We start from the raw sequence: 15,758 nt of genomic DNA, 5'->3' as shown, positions 1-15,758 counted from the left end.
TAGAACTCGAGGTGACAGCCTGCAATGATTGTCTAGAACTCAAGGTGACAGCGTGCAGTGATTGTCTAGAACTCGAGGTGACAGCGTGCAGTGATTGTCTAGAATTCGAAGTGACAGCCAGCAATGACTGTCTAGAACTCGAGGTGACAGCGTGAAGTGATTGTCTAGAACTCGAGGTGACAGCCAGCAATGATTGTCTAGAACTCGAGGTGACAGCCAGCAATGATTGTCTAGAACTCGAGGTGACAGCGTGCAGTGATTGTCTAGAATTCGAGGTGACAGCCAGCAATGACTGTCTAGAACTCGAGGTGACAACGTGCAGTGATTGTCTAGAAGTCGAGGTGACAGCGTGCAGTGATTGTCTAGAACTCGAGGTGACATCGTGCAATGATTGTCTAGAAGTCGAGGTGACAGCGTGCAGTGATTGTCTAGAACTCGAGGTTCCAGATTAACGAGATCAGGTGTTATGGGAGTGAGTTTAGTTTTTACGCCGCACTCAGCAATATCTGGAAATAATCCACACAATCCAGTGATCAACAACATGAGCATCGATCTACGCACTTGGGATTAGATGACATGTGCGAGCCTGACCATCCGATTCTTTCAATCGCCTCTCACGACAAGCATGGGTCAATACTCAATTCTAACCTGGATCTTCACGGGTCCAAGTTCACCATGAACAGTCTTTTACTCAATTGCATTTCTAACGAGTACAACTCTTAGTAAGAAGGAAGGATGACTATATTGGTTATATGGTTTTTTATTGAAAAGCCACACAAAAGACAGTCACTTTTTGCCATCCACATTGAGACCTTTACAAATCGGTCAGTGATGCGACAGGATTCAAGACGTGGCGCTATGGTTGTTTGTTGATGACAGACTTCTTCCTCATGTCACACTACTTGCCAGGGAATATACACCGGTCCCGTATTGTGGAGCACCAAAGATGTTCGTGTCAGATCATTTATTGTGAGTAAGTTTATCTATATGCCACGCACAGCAGTATTCCTGTTGTATGGCGGTTGTATTGATATAATCGAGTCCGGACCAGACAATCCCGTAATCAACTTCATGAGCATCGATCTTTGCAACTGAGACACGATGACACGTGTGAACCAAGTCAGAGAGCCTGATCAGCTGATCCCGTTAGTGGTCTCTTACGACAAGCAGGGGTCAACTGTAGCACGGATCTTCAAAGGGTCTAGGTCATTTACATCACAACAAACAACAGGTTAGATCTTCAACTTGTGTCGGGAACAGAAGCTAAAGGATACGGGCCACGGATGCGTTCCTGTTTCTGGAGACCACGGCAGGATCACTCATGTGAGGAAGCAAGAACAGAAAACTGGCGAGGGACAAGATCTCGGAAACACAAGTCAGAGAATATATGTGAGGACACATTTGTCTGGGAACAGGCACGACAGGCTAATTTCGGCCTGCGGAAACAGGTCAAGGTCAGGGAACGTAGACAAGTGCCCGGATGCCCCTATAAGCGCCGTTGTATTCCAGCATGCCTTTTTTCTCTCCCTTTAGCGAGAACTTGCTGATGGCCCTGTCCAAGATGAAAGAAACAGCATAGATATGTTATTATCGTGATTTTACTAATAGTTTACTTGTTGCCTTCAATTGTGAAACAATATGTGTACGCTTACAAATGAAAGTTTTAACATACGTAACCTCTTGTTTATTGCGTCGAGTGACGTTTGGACGTAGATTCTTATAACCATTATCAACCTAACATTCACTTCTTGTTCATTGCATAGAGCGGCGTTTCGAAGTAGATTAACTTGCTTCATAAAGAGGCAAGAATCTACATCGAAAAGTCACTCTGTGCAATAAATAGGAATTTGTCATCCATTAAGTTGTATGTTTCATTTTTGACTTAAAATATAAAATGCTGATCAAACATTTAAGATGAAGGGTTACCAAAGTGTTGACATCGCATTACGTGTAAGGAATGGTCAAATCCTATTGACATAACAAGAAATCACAGACTTCTGAACACGATGTAAGTAATGCACAATATGAGCAACTATTGTCAAATTCTATGCAGTAAAATCGTTCTTGGTGCATAACCCTCCCCAGACTGAAAAAAATAAATCCAGGTAAAATATGCGATATCAAAGTACGTGAATGTTTTATAGCGTCACACTGATCTGTGAGCCATGTATCACAAAGAATGTCATCTTAACATAATGGATTAAAGTGGAGAAGGTTGTGCTGAGAAACCAGGGAACATGTGGGATTCTCGATATCGAAAATGCACGCCATAGTCAAGATCATCCTCGCCCGGCTGGACCCGTGAAGATCTGGGTTAGAAATGATCTTCAGCAACTGATGTTTGTTGTAAGAGGCGAGTAACGAGATCGGCTGGTCAGGCTCGCTGACTTAACAGACACGTCATCGTTACCCATTTGGTTATGATGGACGCTCATGCTGTTGATTACTGGGTTGCTTGGTCCAGTTATTTGCACAACGCCGTCATGTAGCTGAAACATTGCTGGGGCGTTATACAATGAGAATCATCATCCGGCTAACACTGTTCAAGGTTATATTGCATCAGAAAACATATTTCCAGTTTCACTTTCCTGATCAGGTAAATGACACGCGGATTTGGATGAAATGACGCTCTTGCCCGATCATCGGAAAATATATGCACTGAACAGCAAAGGAAACGCAACTGTTTTTTTGTCAAACATAAACGCTTACTCTTTTGAGATTTCATTTTTTCGAAACTTTCGTTTCTTTTGTTGTTCAGCATATATCCGACACCTGTGTTAAAATCCATTGTGTTAAGTTTAATTGAAATGTGTAACTGTTATTAAATAGTTATTAACAGCTTGGTACATTCTGTGTTGTAAATTCTTGTAAATAAACCACCCCGCAATTCTATGCCTGTGGACACTTAAGTGTATATGTTTACCTTCAATCCCGGTCTGAGCAATGTTCTTCTCTGTTAACTGATGTCCTTTGGTATTTTTGTGTCATTTGCAAAACCTAACAACTGATTGACAATTTGCGATAATGCGAATGTAATGCAAGTTGATTACAAATGTAAAACCGGTATCTTGACGGAGTAAAAGACACACTCGCATATATACTCGCGCGCACTGACTTACATTCAGTACACCTGAAGTATACAATACCATCGCAATTATTCGTAGCTATATATATAGTTACCACCTGCAACACTGCGTACTTACCTTTACCGGGTGTGAGATACATATGTATGGCCTTTTTCGGAAAGAATATAGCAGTTGCAAGATTGCGTACCTATGCTTTCCAGTAGCCTGTCATACAGACCTTGAAGCAAATATATCCAAAAAAACGCACGCAAGTCTAGAAAAATGTGGCAATAAAGAAAAATCCTGTTTTTTTAGATTCTCTTTTTTTCGCTATGAATTTTTTGTCTGTAAAATATGTTCATTTCAGAGACTAGTTGTTAGTCTAGTTTTTGGGATGTGGGATACATAAAAAGGCCATTTTCGGCAAAATATCCTGGTTGCAATATTGCGTACTTACGTTCTTTGGGTGTGGGATACATAGATGTGGCAATTTTTTTCAAGAATGTCACAGTTGCAATATTGAGTACTTACGTTTATTTGGTGAAGGATAAATAAATATGGCCTTTTCACGAAGAATGTCGCATTTGCAATACTGTCTACTTACGTTTTCCGGATGTGGGCTAAATAGATATGGTCATTTTCGGCAAGAATGTCCCACTTACAATATCGACTACGTACATTTTCCGGGTGTGTGTTACACAGATATTTTCATTTTCAGCAAGAATGTCGCACTTGCAGCATTGCGTTTTCCGGATGTGAAACAAATAGATATGGAATTTTTCGGCATCAATGCCCCAGTTGAAACATTGCGGACTGACGTTTTCCGTTTGTGGGCTAAATAGATATGGCCATTTTCGAAAGGAATGTCGGAGTTGCAATACTGCGTACGTACGTTTTCCGGATGTGGGATACATAAATATGGCCTTTTGCGACTAGAATGTCCCAGCATCGGTGCGCGATGTCCCTATCGGCCCACACGATGGTCTGGAGTTTATTGCTGGTCAGGTTGAAGCTGCGTATGTCGTCATTGACGCTCGAGCAGATATAGAGGACGTTGTCTGAAACATTTAGTTGCCAGGTAAACAGATTACACTTTGTACATGTCCACGTCACGCGTACTTGCTTTGTATTTAAGGTATCAAAGGTTCTCACTGAACACGTACTGTCACACACACATCACACACTGAAAGCAGGCATGCTGGAGTCAGACACACATTAAACACAAGGTGCACTCGTGGTGGTCACATACACATCACACACTGAAAGCAGGCATGCTGGAGTCAGACACACATTAAACACAAGGTGCACTCGTGGTGGTCACATACACATCACACACTGAAAGCAGGCATGCTGGAGTCAGACACACATTAAACACAAGGTGCACTCGTGGTGGTCACATACACATCACACACTGAAAGCAAGCATGCTGGAGTCAGACACACATTAAACACAAGGTGCACTCGTGGTGGTCACATACACATCACACACTGAAAGCAGGCATGCTGGAGTCAGACACACATTAAACACAAGGTGCACTCGTGGTGGTCACATACACATCACACACTGAAAGCAGGCATGCTGGAGTCAGACACACATTAAACACAAGGTGCACTCGTGGTGGTCACATACACATCACACACTGAAAGCAAGCATGCTGGAGTCAGACACACATTAAACACAAGGTGCACTCGTGGTGGTCACATACACATCACACATTGAAAGCAAGCATGCTGGAGTCAGACACACATTAAACACAAGGTGCACTCGTGGTGGTCACATACACATCACACATTGAAAGCAGACATGCTGGAGTCAGACACACATTAAACACAAGGTGCACTCGTGGTGGTCACATACACATCACGATGTCTCGAAAAGTGATAGTTATAGATATCTGCATTAAACACTGTATCTCGAAATGAGTTTACGATATTATGGAGCATATTAATGATATCTTGAAAAGAATTGGTGAAGTGACTTTAAGATATCTTGTATTAATTTCTAATACTAAAATGTACACCACGATGGTAAATATTTATTGATATCGTCAAGACGTATAGAGATATCAGCAATTCTATTTGGACATGAAAACATATCTAAAGTTATCTTAAAATATTTGCCGATATCTTTAAAACATTATTTATATTTTTAAATTGAATACAGATATCTTCGACTTGCCATACGGATTCAGAGGCCATACTGGCCAACAAGGATAAGTTGCACTTGCGCAGAGAACGCGTTTAGGAGAAGCAAGCGGTGCACGGCAATGAGGGACCCCATTTAGATTGTGAAAGGTTGAGCGGATGTAGGTTAGTGCACGTGCAGTATTTGACGATGACATTGATTCCGCGCGTAGGAGTTTCCTGAGACAGGCCACGCGCTTCACTCATCGCACTAAAACCTGGGCCCCTCCCACTCACAATGACAAGCGCCAGTGGGCGGCACTCACACAACCTAATACGGGTCAATTGTCAGGTCGGTGCTCAATCTATCCTTGTTTGTCAGTAGATGACCGGCTACAACACGTACCAAGAAGATACAGTCCAGCAGGCTTTGCAGTCCTGGTGAGGCGCACGTAGTTATGCCCATCGTACCCGACACGACCAATGGAATGTACAGATGCGAAATACACGAACCTGAAACAAAGATTCATTTCTCGTTAATATAAACATTTCCTCCCGGTGATTTTAGACTTGTTTTAATTCTCTACAGGTTCTATTTCTTCACTCAGGGCACCCATGAAGATTCAGGATAGAACTGATCCTCAGAAGCCCATGCTCACCGTAAGAGTCGACTAACGGGATCGAGCTGTCAGGCTTGCATGTCATCGTTTCACAATTGAGCAGATAGATGCTCATGTTGTTGATCACTGGACTGTCTGGTCCAGACCGCCACCACACAGCTAGTTAATTACTGTATGTGGCATAAAACGAAAGTTTTCTTGATGGGGTATTGTTGAGTGCGGCGTAAAATTACACTCACTCTTGATTAGGTATTGTTGAGTGCGGCGTAAAACAACAAAGGTAGAGATTCAGCGAAAATTAACTCACCTCTTTTCTCTGTCCAACGCTAGTTTGGCAACCTCACCATTGGCTACATAGATTTGCTTCGTATCTCGACCATACTTGTCACTTGCTAATATATATCTTTTAGAATAGTAGCAAGAAAAGAGTAAATTCGCCAGATAATCCACAGAAAGCCCCACGGCAATGTCCCCTGAAACTGATAACCATTATTCAATAAATGAGAACATTTTGTAAATTTATTATTCAATAAATGAGAACATTTTGTAAATTTCAGTAAACTTTTGTGAGTCTGAACCGTATAGATTAGTTACTGAGACTAAGGTTTAGTCTCTAGATTTGTGGTGCTATGTTGTAATGTACGTTGAGTTCAGGTACAAATCAGTTGCAATTAAGACACGTCGAGTCCTTGGATGGGCGACCGTGTTAGGCAGTTTGTTCACAAATGCTTCTGTTCACCCAGCAGAAAATGGGTACCCGGTTGGATAAGTCATGTGACTAGATCCTTCTGGCGCCTAACATGCAGCATGGGTGATCGGGGGTAATAAATCATATTCTGACTACATTGTCCAGTGAGCAGTTGGTCAGACGGACACTACGCGCTTCATAAATGAATCATTATTATTATTATTTTACAGGTTAATATGAAAATACAGCACAGAGGGCTCATGTGATACCGGCACGGGTAGGCTGGTGTGACCCATCATCAGCTCATGTGGTTGTATTAACTAGATCGACTGTTTAGCCATGCTGGTTGTTTATATCAGGGTCAGTCTGTCTTTCAATTTGAAGTGACAAGAATGAAAAAAAATTGGATTCGATCATTAGTGGAAAAGAAATCTTTTAATCATGTTATTTTTTCAACGTTGCCAGAGGTTTTAATTTGTGTTTTATTCTCTATTTTGGACACTTAAAAAATCCAGCCGGTGTAAATATAGGGATGGGGGCGGTCGTCCGGCATTACATCACCATCAACAAAAACAACCTCAAATGCTGCCCTGCTACCATGTCACATTACTATATCTGTGGAATTCCTCGCTTTCATCATGCGTTTTGACATGCATCACCAGCGGATCATCTGATAAATTACTGTAGAACAGTACACAATAACATTCTATCACGAAGATCCCCAACATTAATCAAACCCCGACCCCTGAAATGATTGGCATATATAAACGACTAAGACAGGAATGAGGATGATGGGTTCTGTTTTCATACATGATCCTTCTGGTCAGGCGGTGAAAACTATGGATGTCCTGTTTTGTCCACTCAACTACTCCAGAGGAATGGGAAAGGACTGGCACAGCAAAAGTATTGGTGGCTTTGACCTTGTTATAGATATGTCATGGAAACAATTAATTCCCTTTATTTTGAAGAGTAGCCCCTGAGGAAATCTAGACTCGCTTCGATTACACGATGTTATATATAACATAAATATAACATGATGGGGAGTGAGTGAGTTTAGTTTTACGCCGCAACCAGCAATATTCCAAATATACTCCTTTCACAAAATAAGCAACAAGTATTTTCAGTGTAATGTCTTTGTCAATCTTGACAGCGATTCTTGCTGACATGTTATTGAAAGATACATATTCAAAGAATTCATAACCTTAAGAGAACGTCAAAATGATTTATCTGATAACATTGATAACATCACCTTAGGACAACCACCCTCAGAAACAACATGCAAAATGTGTGGCTTACTGTGAGTTATTGACTAACGGCTGCCATATAGCTCGTACATTTCTTACTGCAGCGTTAAACAACAAACAAACATACATTGTCAGGACTTCAGTTAGGAATTATTTAGACACTTCTACATTGTAAACCAAAAGTCACAGTGTTCTGTAATCTGATTGGTTGAAAAACATGATCAAATGGTATTAGATTCCCGGAAACTGCAAGACTCTTCACTGCGTATTGACCTCGCAAACAATTGTTTTGTTGAGTCATCAATAGTGGTGACGTCATTCAAATCATATTGTGACGTAAAGTAAGAATGACGTCACATATGAGCAACTGCAGACGCTACCATGGGAACCAGCTGAAACGGCTTGCTGATGACACTTCGCTGCTGTACCCGTACTTGATGTAAACGCGTGCAGACAGTAAAACCCTTCGGTTTACTTTTGTGTTTAAAATGTCGATAAACATCATGTGTTTCATGCGAAACCTTCCCGTGCTTCAAATACTCAATAACACCCGGAAATTGGCCAACACATGATGTTTATCTCCTAATTCACTCACATACCAGCCATTAGCGGCATCATGTCAGGGTTGTCGAGAGTTCGGTAACCAACAAGCGGTGGACGACCAACAGCGCTGAAATAGATCACACCGGAAATGATGTCATAGATAGCTTCGCGGACACAATGGCTTCTGTGGTCAACTTCTTGGGGTTTCTCACTACCAGGCGGGAGGTCAAACTGAATCATCTGTCCCCCGGGCCCAACTGATAGAAGTTTGTGACGGTCCGCTACAAAAAACAATATCGTAAAATAATATTACGATTACACCAAGTAATATGTACGTTACACACTCGGTCAACTTTAAAGTTATGAAATATAATCCCTAAGCAGATCTGAAAGAATGCAGTTTTAAGAGTGGCGTTGCACTAAGGGGATCGTAAATTCCATACCGTAGAGTTAAGACTGGCGTAGCCTAAGGAGAATAGTAAGTCCCATACCATAACAAAGACTTAAGACAGGCCAAGCGCTCAGGGGATCGCAAGTCCCACACCCTGACTTAGACTTAAGACCAGTGTAATGTCAAGAGGGTCGTAAGTTCCACATCGTAACACAGACTTAAGACTTACTAGTATGTCGCGTTAATGAAAATAGATTACCTTCTCTTATTCACAGATGGTTCGTGTCGGTGCCTAAGTCATGGGACTGTACAGTTGTGAAGCTATTTGAAAGTCTTAATCTATCATTGAATTCTCAGCTTGATGTTTTGAAACGAAAACTTGTTGATATCGATGCAAATAATTGACTTTTAAAACCCTGGGATGACAGGGGCAAGTTAATGGGAATATGTAAAGGACGTACCGTCCTTACAAAACTGGTTTTTGTGCCTCAGATTATGTGAAATCTCTCAAGGACAGGACAGCAAGTAGCTATTTAGCAAAGTTAGCAAAGATGTGGCACACTCCCCCTAGAAATCGAGACTAAAATCCCGCTTGAGAATCGTCTATACAAGTTTTGCAGTTCTAACGTCATTGAAGACGGTGTTCATTTTCTGACAACATGCAGTTTGTATTCAGCAGTAAGTAACCCGCTTTGGAACTTCGTCCTTATAGACCAAAATTTCCTCCATCTGTCAGCGATTGATCAACTTGTATTTCTATCTATTTAGTGTTTTTATTACTTGTTTTATTTTTTTTGTTTTATTTCTTTTCGGTAACGCTATTTTAATGCAAGCACATTCACTATCGGTTATCATTTCCTTTTAGCACCTATGGTGTTTTTATGTGTACTTATAAAGAGAGTAAGTGTCAAATACTCCCACGTTGGCCGGGTGACATTTTACCTGATAATATGATATTTTATACTGTGTCTAACGATTATATCACTTGACACTTAAATAAAATATTTTTCTTCTTCTTTTCTTCTTTCTTCTTCATGCAAAATCGCCTTTTGTGGCATGCATGGGTTGCTGAAAACCTATCTACCCTGGATCTTCACGGTTCTGTTCAAGAGCATGCTCGTCTGTCCACCGTGTACTTACCTGGTTTAATTATGCCGTCCCCTTAATCGTATACCATTACTTTAGTTACCCACAGGTAAACTGTAGCGCAAATGGGTTGCGCATTATCGAGAATGTGACCAGTCTGCTTACATCACCACCATCAAAAGTATACACCTATTTCTTCACTTGGTTGTGCTCTCACATTTCCAACCCCATGTTGAACAATTACTCACGTGAAATATTTTTTATTCAACATTTTAAGTGGTAAAATAGGTAAATCAATCGTTCTTCGCCTCCATTCCCCCTTCCGGCCTCCGGTTAGAAGAAGCGCAGGAACAGAAGATTATTATTCCACATGGAATACTTACAGTTACCTCCCCTGCTTCATTCGCCCATTACGCCAGAAGTGTTTTATGTAAAATAAATGTTACGAAAATTCCAACAATAGCGACGACAGATAGGACAAACAAACTCCAACAAGTTCATGATAAAATTAGGCAATATGGTATTTCGTTTCAATTTCTGCTTATTCTTGTTCCGTCACTCCATTCAACCGGAGGCTGGCAGGGGTAATGGAGGCGAAGAACGATCTGAATACCACGAGTGGCGCTTAAAATGTTGAATAAAACATATTTCACGTGTGTATTTATTAAACATGAGGTAGAAAATGTGAGAGCACAACCAAGTGAGGAAATGGGAGTGTACCATTGATGGTGGCGATATTTTAGTTTGAGATGAAAATATTTTTCGATCCGAAGCGAGAAAAGTGCGTCGCCAACCTTTGCTCGCTTCGGTCGCGTATATGAAGACTTGCCATAGTCTATATGCTGCGCAACCCCATTTGCGCTACAGTTTGCCTGCGTTTTACCTTACCATCTGTACTGTGTAAACCACGCAAAATGTGTTTTTCTTATCCCCACTTTGAACAAAATATTCTGACAAAATGTGGAGTCATTGACAGTTGCCATGACAACAGAGACACGCCATATATGGGTTACTTTCACAGACAAATCTTGGTCGAGTCCACAACCCAGAATCCAGGCACACGGTCGAAGCTCTGCCTCTCTCGACGTGCGTGCCTTCTGCGCAGGTATAAGTCACGTGACTTCCTAGTGTGGTTGCGATCCCCTGAGGGAAGGTGGCGTCGATCACTGAAGGCGGTGTACCACAGTCCACTGTGAAATATAGTAACAACAATCGGAATAATTCATGGAATAGATATTTTGGGTTGTTGTAGTGAGTGAGTCAGTGAGTATAGGTGTACACAGCTTTTAGAAATATTCCAGCAATATCGCGGTGCAGGCACCACAGCTGGCCTTAAAGATCGAATATGTGTGGGGAATCGAACCCGAGTCTGCGAACGATCGAACGCTTCAACCAACAGGTTACCCCACCGTTCCAGACACTGACGAACGCGCACGTCCTTACATGTTAAAAGTTACAAGTGGTATATGTTACTGTGGTGTTATATTTAGAACAAAGATATATACCAAGACACTTGAACGTCGGCCAAGTCCAAGACCCATTGGCAAGACACGTAAGGAGTGCGGGGCCATCAACCACGGCGTGGCCCTCGGTACATTTGAACGAGACGGTGGTCTGCACAGCACGACTACACGGTAGGGGGGTGGCGTTTGGGATTTTCGGAGTTTCTGAACATTCTGCAAGCATCACCAAAAATCGTGTGGTTATCAACAGGGGCATATCGCATGAGATCCCTTGTTTAAAGGGAGACCACTCTTCGCATTCTGGCACACTATCTTCACTAAGATTTTGTTTTTTGTACCGCGTGCATAATTGAGTCTGTATAATCCGACACTTATTGGGATTGGGAAATGTAAAATTTAAAACAGTATAGACTGTCGGATAAGTCAGTATCTCCTTGCTTGAACACTACTAAACGTTGTAACAGACTTATATCATGAAACGACTGCTTAATTGCTATTTCTATGGCTAATACAGGGGAAATCCAGCATCGACGTGGGTATCATAGGCGGTTACAGGTCTTTCAGGAGGGGGATAGGGGATTACACAATTCATATATTCAGAATGATTCATATGAATGATTTTTGATGATAAAAATAGTCTCACCCTCGTGTCTGCTGATGGCAATTATATCAACACACGTTGATAAAGGTGAAAATACCCTCGGCAAACCTCTGATTTGTAACTTTATCAACTCGTGTTGATATACTGATAACAGTAGACACATGAGTGAGATTCTCTATATGCATTATGCTATCAGAAGCTGGACCAGTGCATGAGAGAATGACTTACCTGACTTGACCTTTGGAGAGATGACCTAACCTCTGACCTGCCTGAATAAAGATGAATCATGTCGACCCTGCAAGTACTGTAACGAAGTCAGCTGTGCATTAAAATGACATTGGGCGTCTTACGTACCCGTAATGATGCAACGAGCCGTTTCGGCGTTCTTGACATTACACTTCGTGTTGGCTCCACACCCCTTGGCTTTGCATGGGTCGGCGTTCGTCTGGAATGTTAAGGTCGTTTTATGACCGATTCGCAAATAAAATAATGCAAGTAACAGTACGTCATTACATTTACCTCTAATTGACTGTTTTCGTGCAAAAAGAGACAAAACCATCCCATAGTCGAATCTGTGGAATCCTTATAGGGCCACGTTTCTCGAGGCAATCGTGGCGCTCTGACAGTCGTAAAGCTGTGGTAAAGTATGATTACTACGATCGACGTAGCGCTACTATTGCTTTGAGGAACAGGGCCCTGGGTTTCACGATTCCGAACCCATTTCTCGTGTCTCCCGCCGTGATATTGCTGGAACATTGCTAAAATCGGCGTAAAACCACATTTACTCTGGTTCTTACAAAACGGTATGAATCAATACTGCTTTATCGTAATTTGAATTGTATGACTCATTTTCGCCAAGAACGACTGCGCGACAAATGCCGGCTTTTCCACATTCTAAATATGCTGTTGTCAAAAGGGCTGAGTGAGTGGGTGTAGGTTTACACCGCACCACGTACAGCAATGCAACATATCAGTAACATTGCATTTTTATGGTATTACTTTGTTTCACTTGTGGTGTAAGTGAATTTAACTTGGGTAATACTCCTTTTTTAAAATCAGATTGTCCCCCTAAGTTCCAGTGATTTTAAGACCAAACTACCAATCACGATATTAGAAGTTCGACTTTAAAGTCGAAATTCGGCAAGCCATGATGTGTGTAAAGGGACGGGCGGCAAGCCATGATGTATGTAAAGGGACGGGCGGCAAGCCATGATGTGTGTAAAGGGACGGGGTGGTCAGACTCGATGATTTGGTTGATGCATGCCAGAACTGTCTGATCCAGATCCGATTGCTTACAGATCGCCGTCATTTACCTGGGTTATTGCTGAGTGCGGCGTAAAAGCAAAATACATAACTAGTGAACGTATGTTTTGTTTCTAAACATGAAAACAAACATTTGATCATTTCTTTGGATGTCATTTTAAACTTTAAAGATCGCTCACAAAAATCGATAAATTCGATGTGGGGTGCAGCATTCACCGGAAGACGCCCAACGAGGGGTCAGACTCGCTGACTGATGCCAGTCATTGTTGACGAATTGCGAAGATTCTCATAGAATCAATGTTTTGTGTGGACTCGTGTATTAACCGCAATATAGTTGCCTACCTTCCACGTGTATATTTCGGTCAGTGTAGTGACCGGGTTGGGTTGGGTTAATCTGGCCCTCTCAGCCGCGTCTATGCTCATGTTGTGGAGTTTACAACTGATACTGTCACTGTTGAAGGCCATGGTCTTACAAAGCGCCCTCTTCCGGCACTCACTGACGCACATTTTCATGCCTGTCTTGTCCAAGTCCTTCATTCCGAACTCGTTTATCTTTACGTGACTCTTAAACACGGGCTTTGTCTCACAGGAAACAGTTAGAACCAGGAAGACCAAGTTACACTTCATTGTTCTCTTTAGCAACACAATCCTGGATGAGTATCGCCTATGGAAGTAACTGAAACATGTAACTTTATATAAGGACACAACACAGACATCCTCATGCTAATACACCGAAAGGGAAAAGAAACATAGTATTATTGAAAATGACATTTAAGCATCAGTGGTGTATTTGAACCTAATCTTTTGAAAATTACACTGGAAGTCAAGTTTGAGGAAAACATGAAACCTGTTTTGTCCAATAAAGTATTGTTTGAGACTGAGGTTAGCATTGTTTTTTGTTAGTGGAAAGGGAAGAGGTCGCACAAATACAAAACTGAAATCGAGATGCATGTCTATTCTGCAGGCACCCAGGCATAAATTTTCGACTTGAAACGCAGTCGTTCACTTGTTTTCTGTACACAACAGCAGTGCATGGCTAGGTTAGCGAGAGATTGGACAACAAGCTATTGGACGCCTACACAATCTCGTTTCTTTTGCCTTCCAGCATATACCAAACTAGAAGAGCAAGTTACACTACAATGTCCGCTTTAGGTACACCTTCCTGCTTGAGTACATTTGAGCTGGTTACGTCTGAAAATCGTCCGGATAGCGAGTTGTCCGCTATTTTTAAAAAAATCAGAAACGCGTGATAAAAAAACTTCGGAAGATGCTGATTGAAATTTTATTTTTTGAGATTTACGAATTTAGCACACACATAATAAATCACAACAACAACCAGTAATAGGATTGGTATACATAAACACGTCAAGTGTATTAAATAAAATGCTCACTGGTATGGTCTAGACCGGCCGAAGAATGACTTTCTTTAAATAGGCAAATCGCGCGCTTCTCGGCTTCTCGCACAGTGACGCACAGGCAACTGTAGCGCAAATGGGTTGCGCAACATACAGAAAATGACCAGTTTTCTTACATGCGAGCGAAGCGAGCAAAGGTTGGTAACGTACTTTCCTCGCTTCGGTTCGAAAAATATTATTCATGTCAAAATAAAATATCGCCTAAATCAAAGGTAGACTCCTAGTTCTTCACTTGGTTGTGCTATCACATTTCCAACCCCATGTTGAACAATTACTCATGTTGAATATGTATTAGTCAACAGATGAAAGACAAATAAACTCCAACAGGTTCATAATAAAATTAAGTAATATGGTATTTTTTCTTAATTTCTGCTTATTCGTGTTCTGTCACTTCGCTCAAGTAGGAACCTGGCAGGGGTAATGGAGTCGAAGAACGATCTGAATACCACGAGTAGCGCTTAAAATGTTGAATAAAACATATTTCACGCGAGTAATTATTGAACGTGGGGCAGGAATCTGACAGCACAACCAAGTGAGGAAATGGGACTGTACCTTTGATGGTGGCGATATATTATTTTGGCATGAAAAATATTTTTTGATCTGAAGCAAGGGAAGTTGCCAACCTTTGCTCACTTCGCTCGCATACAAGTAGACTTGTCATATTCTCTACGCTGCGCAACTCCATTTGCGCTACAGTTTGCCTGTGGGTGACGTTAGCTAGCCTTTTGCAGATTGACTAGCCAAACTCATGTCCACGCTTTGAGTCGTGACTCTTAATTGCATTTCCCTCACTGCCAAATGAGGGTTTCTGATATGTGCTGACAAATTATTACCAGTACAACAGACACACATCAAACGAGTGCCAATAGATAGCAGTGGACACAATAATCAGTTGTCCGGTATGTATTAACATACAGGCATCCTGTCAGTAAATAAGCCGCTGGGTAAACGGGTAAACTCTCTATGAACGTACCTTGGAATGCATTAAAAAATCGGCGTCCAAATCCGTGAGCGCGGAGTCCAAGTACATGAACACATGTAAAGAAGAAAAGTTTCGTTTCACTAAAACTCATGGCGGGTTTCCCGGAAATTCGAAAATATGTTGCATATCCTGTGCTTTTTATCTCTTGCTTTTTGTCAAATTATTTAAATAGATGACAAAAAACATGAACTCTTTCTATAGTAACATTTTTGGATATTTTCATCCTGTTGCTGTTCAGTACATGTAACTGGGTGAAGGAGAAAAAGATGTGAGA

The 15,758-nt window shown here is 41.5% G+C and overlaps 1 protein-coding gene across 3 annotated transcripts; it reads right to left on the bottom strand.

Moving 5' to 3' along the window:
• Positions 1-744: 744 nt before the first annotated feature.
• Positions 745-13,675, bottom strand: LOC137272886 (uncharacterized). 3 transcript variants are annotated; one of them, XM_067805301.1, is made up of 9 exons: positions 13,430-13,675; positions 12,179-12,269; positions 11,266-11,436; positions 10,774-10,950; positions 8,340-8,564; positions 6,116-6,287; positions 5,595-5,701; positions 3,958-4,123; positions 745-1,552 (listed from the first exon to the last, which is right to left on the bottom strand). In XM_067805301.1, exons 1-9 carry the CDS (start codon positions 13,622-13,624, stop codon positions 1,456-1,458), a joined length of 1,401 nt encoding a protein of 466 aa, XP_067661402.1. In that variant the 5' UTR covers positions 13,625-13,675; the 3' UTR covers positions 745-1,455. The 3 variants fall into 3 exon arrangements, with proteins under 3 accessions (XP_067661402.1, XP_067661403.1, XP_067661404.1); XM_067805302.1 differs by lacking the exon at positions 13,430-13,675 and adding an exon at positions 12,344-12,405; XM_067805303.1 differs by lacking the exon at positions 11,266-11,436 and having other exon boundaries at positions 13,430-13,610.
• Between the last annotated feature and the right edge of the window lie 2,083 nt (positions 13,676-15,758).

This window comes from Haliotis asinina, chromosome 2 (genome assembly GCF_037392515.1).
Source record: "Haliotis asinina isolate JCU_RB_2024 chromosome 2, JCU_Hal_asi_v2, whole genome shotgun sequence".
NCBI lineage: Eukaryota > Metazoa > Mollusca > Gastropoda > Lepetellida > Haliotidae > Haliotis > Haliotis asinina.
Note: the sequence above shows the minus strand (reverse complement) of the source record. Positions and strands in the feature narration are given on the sequence as shown.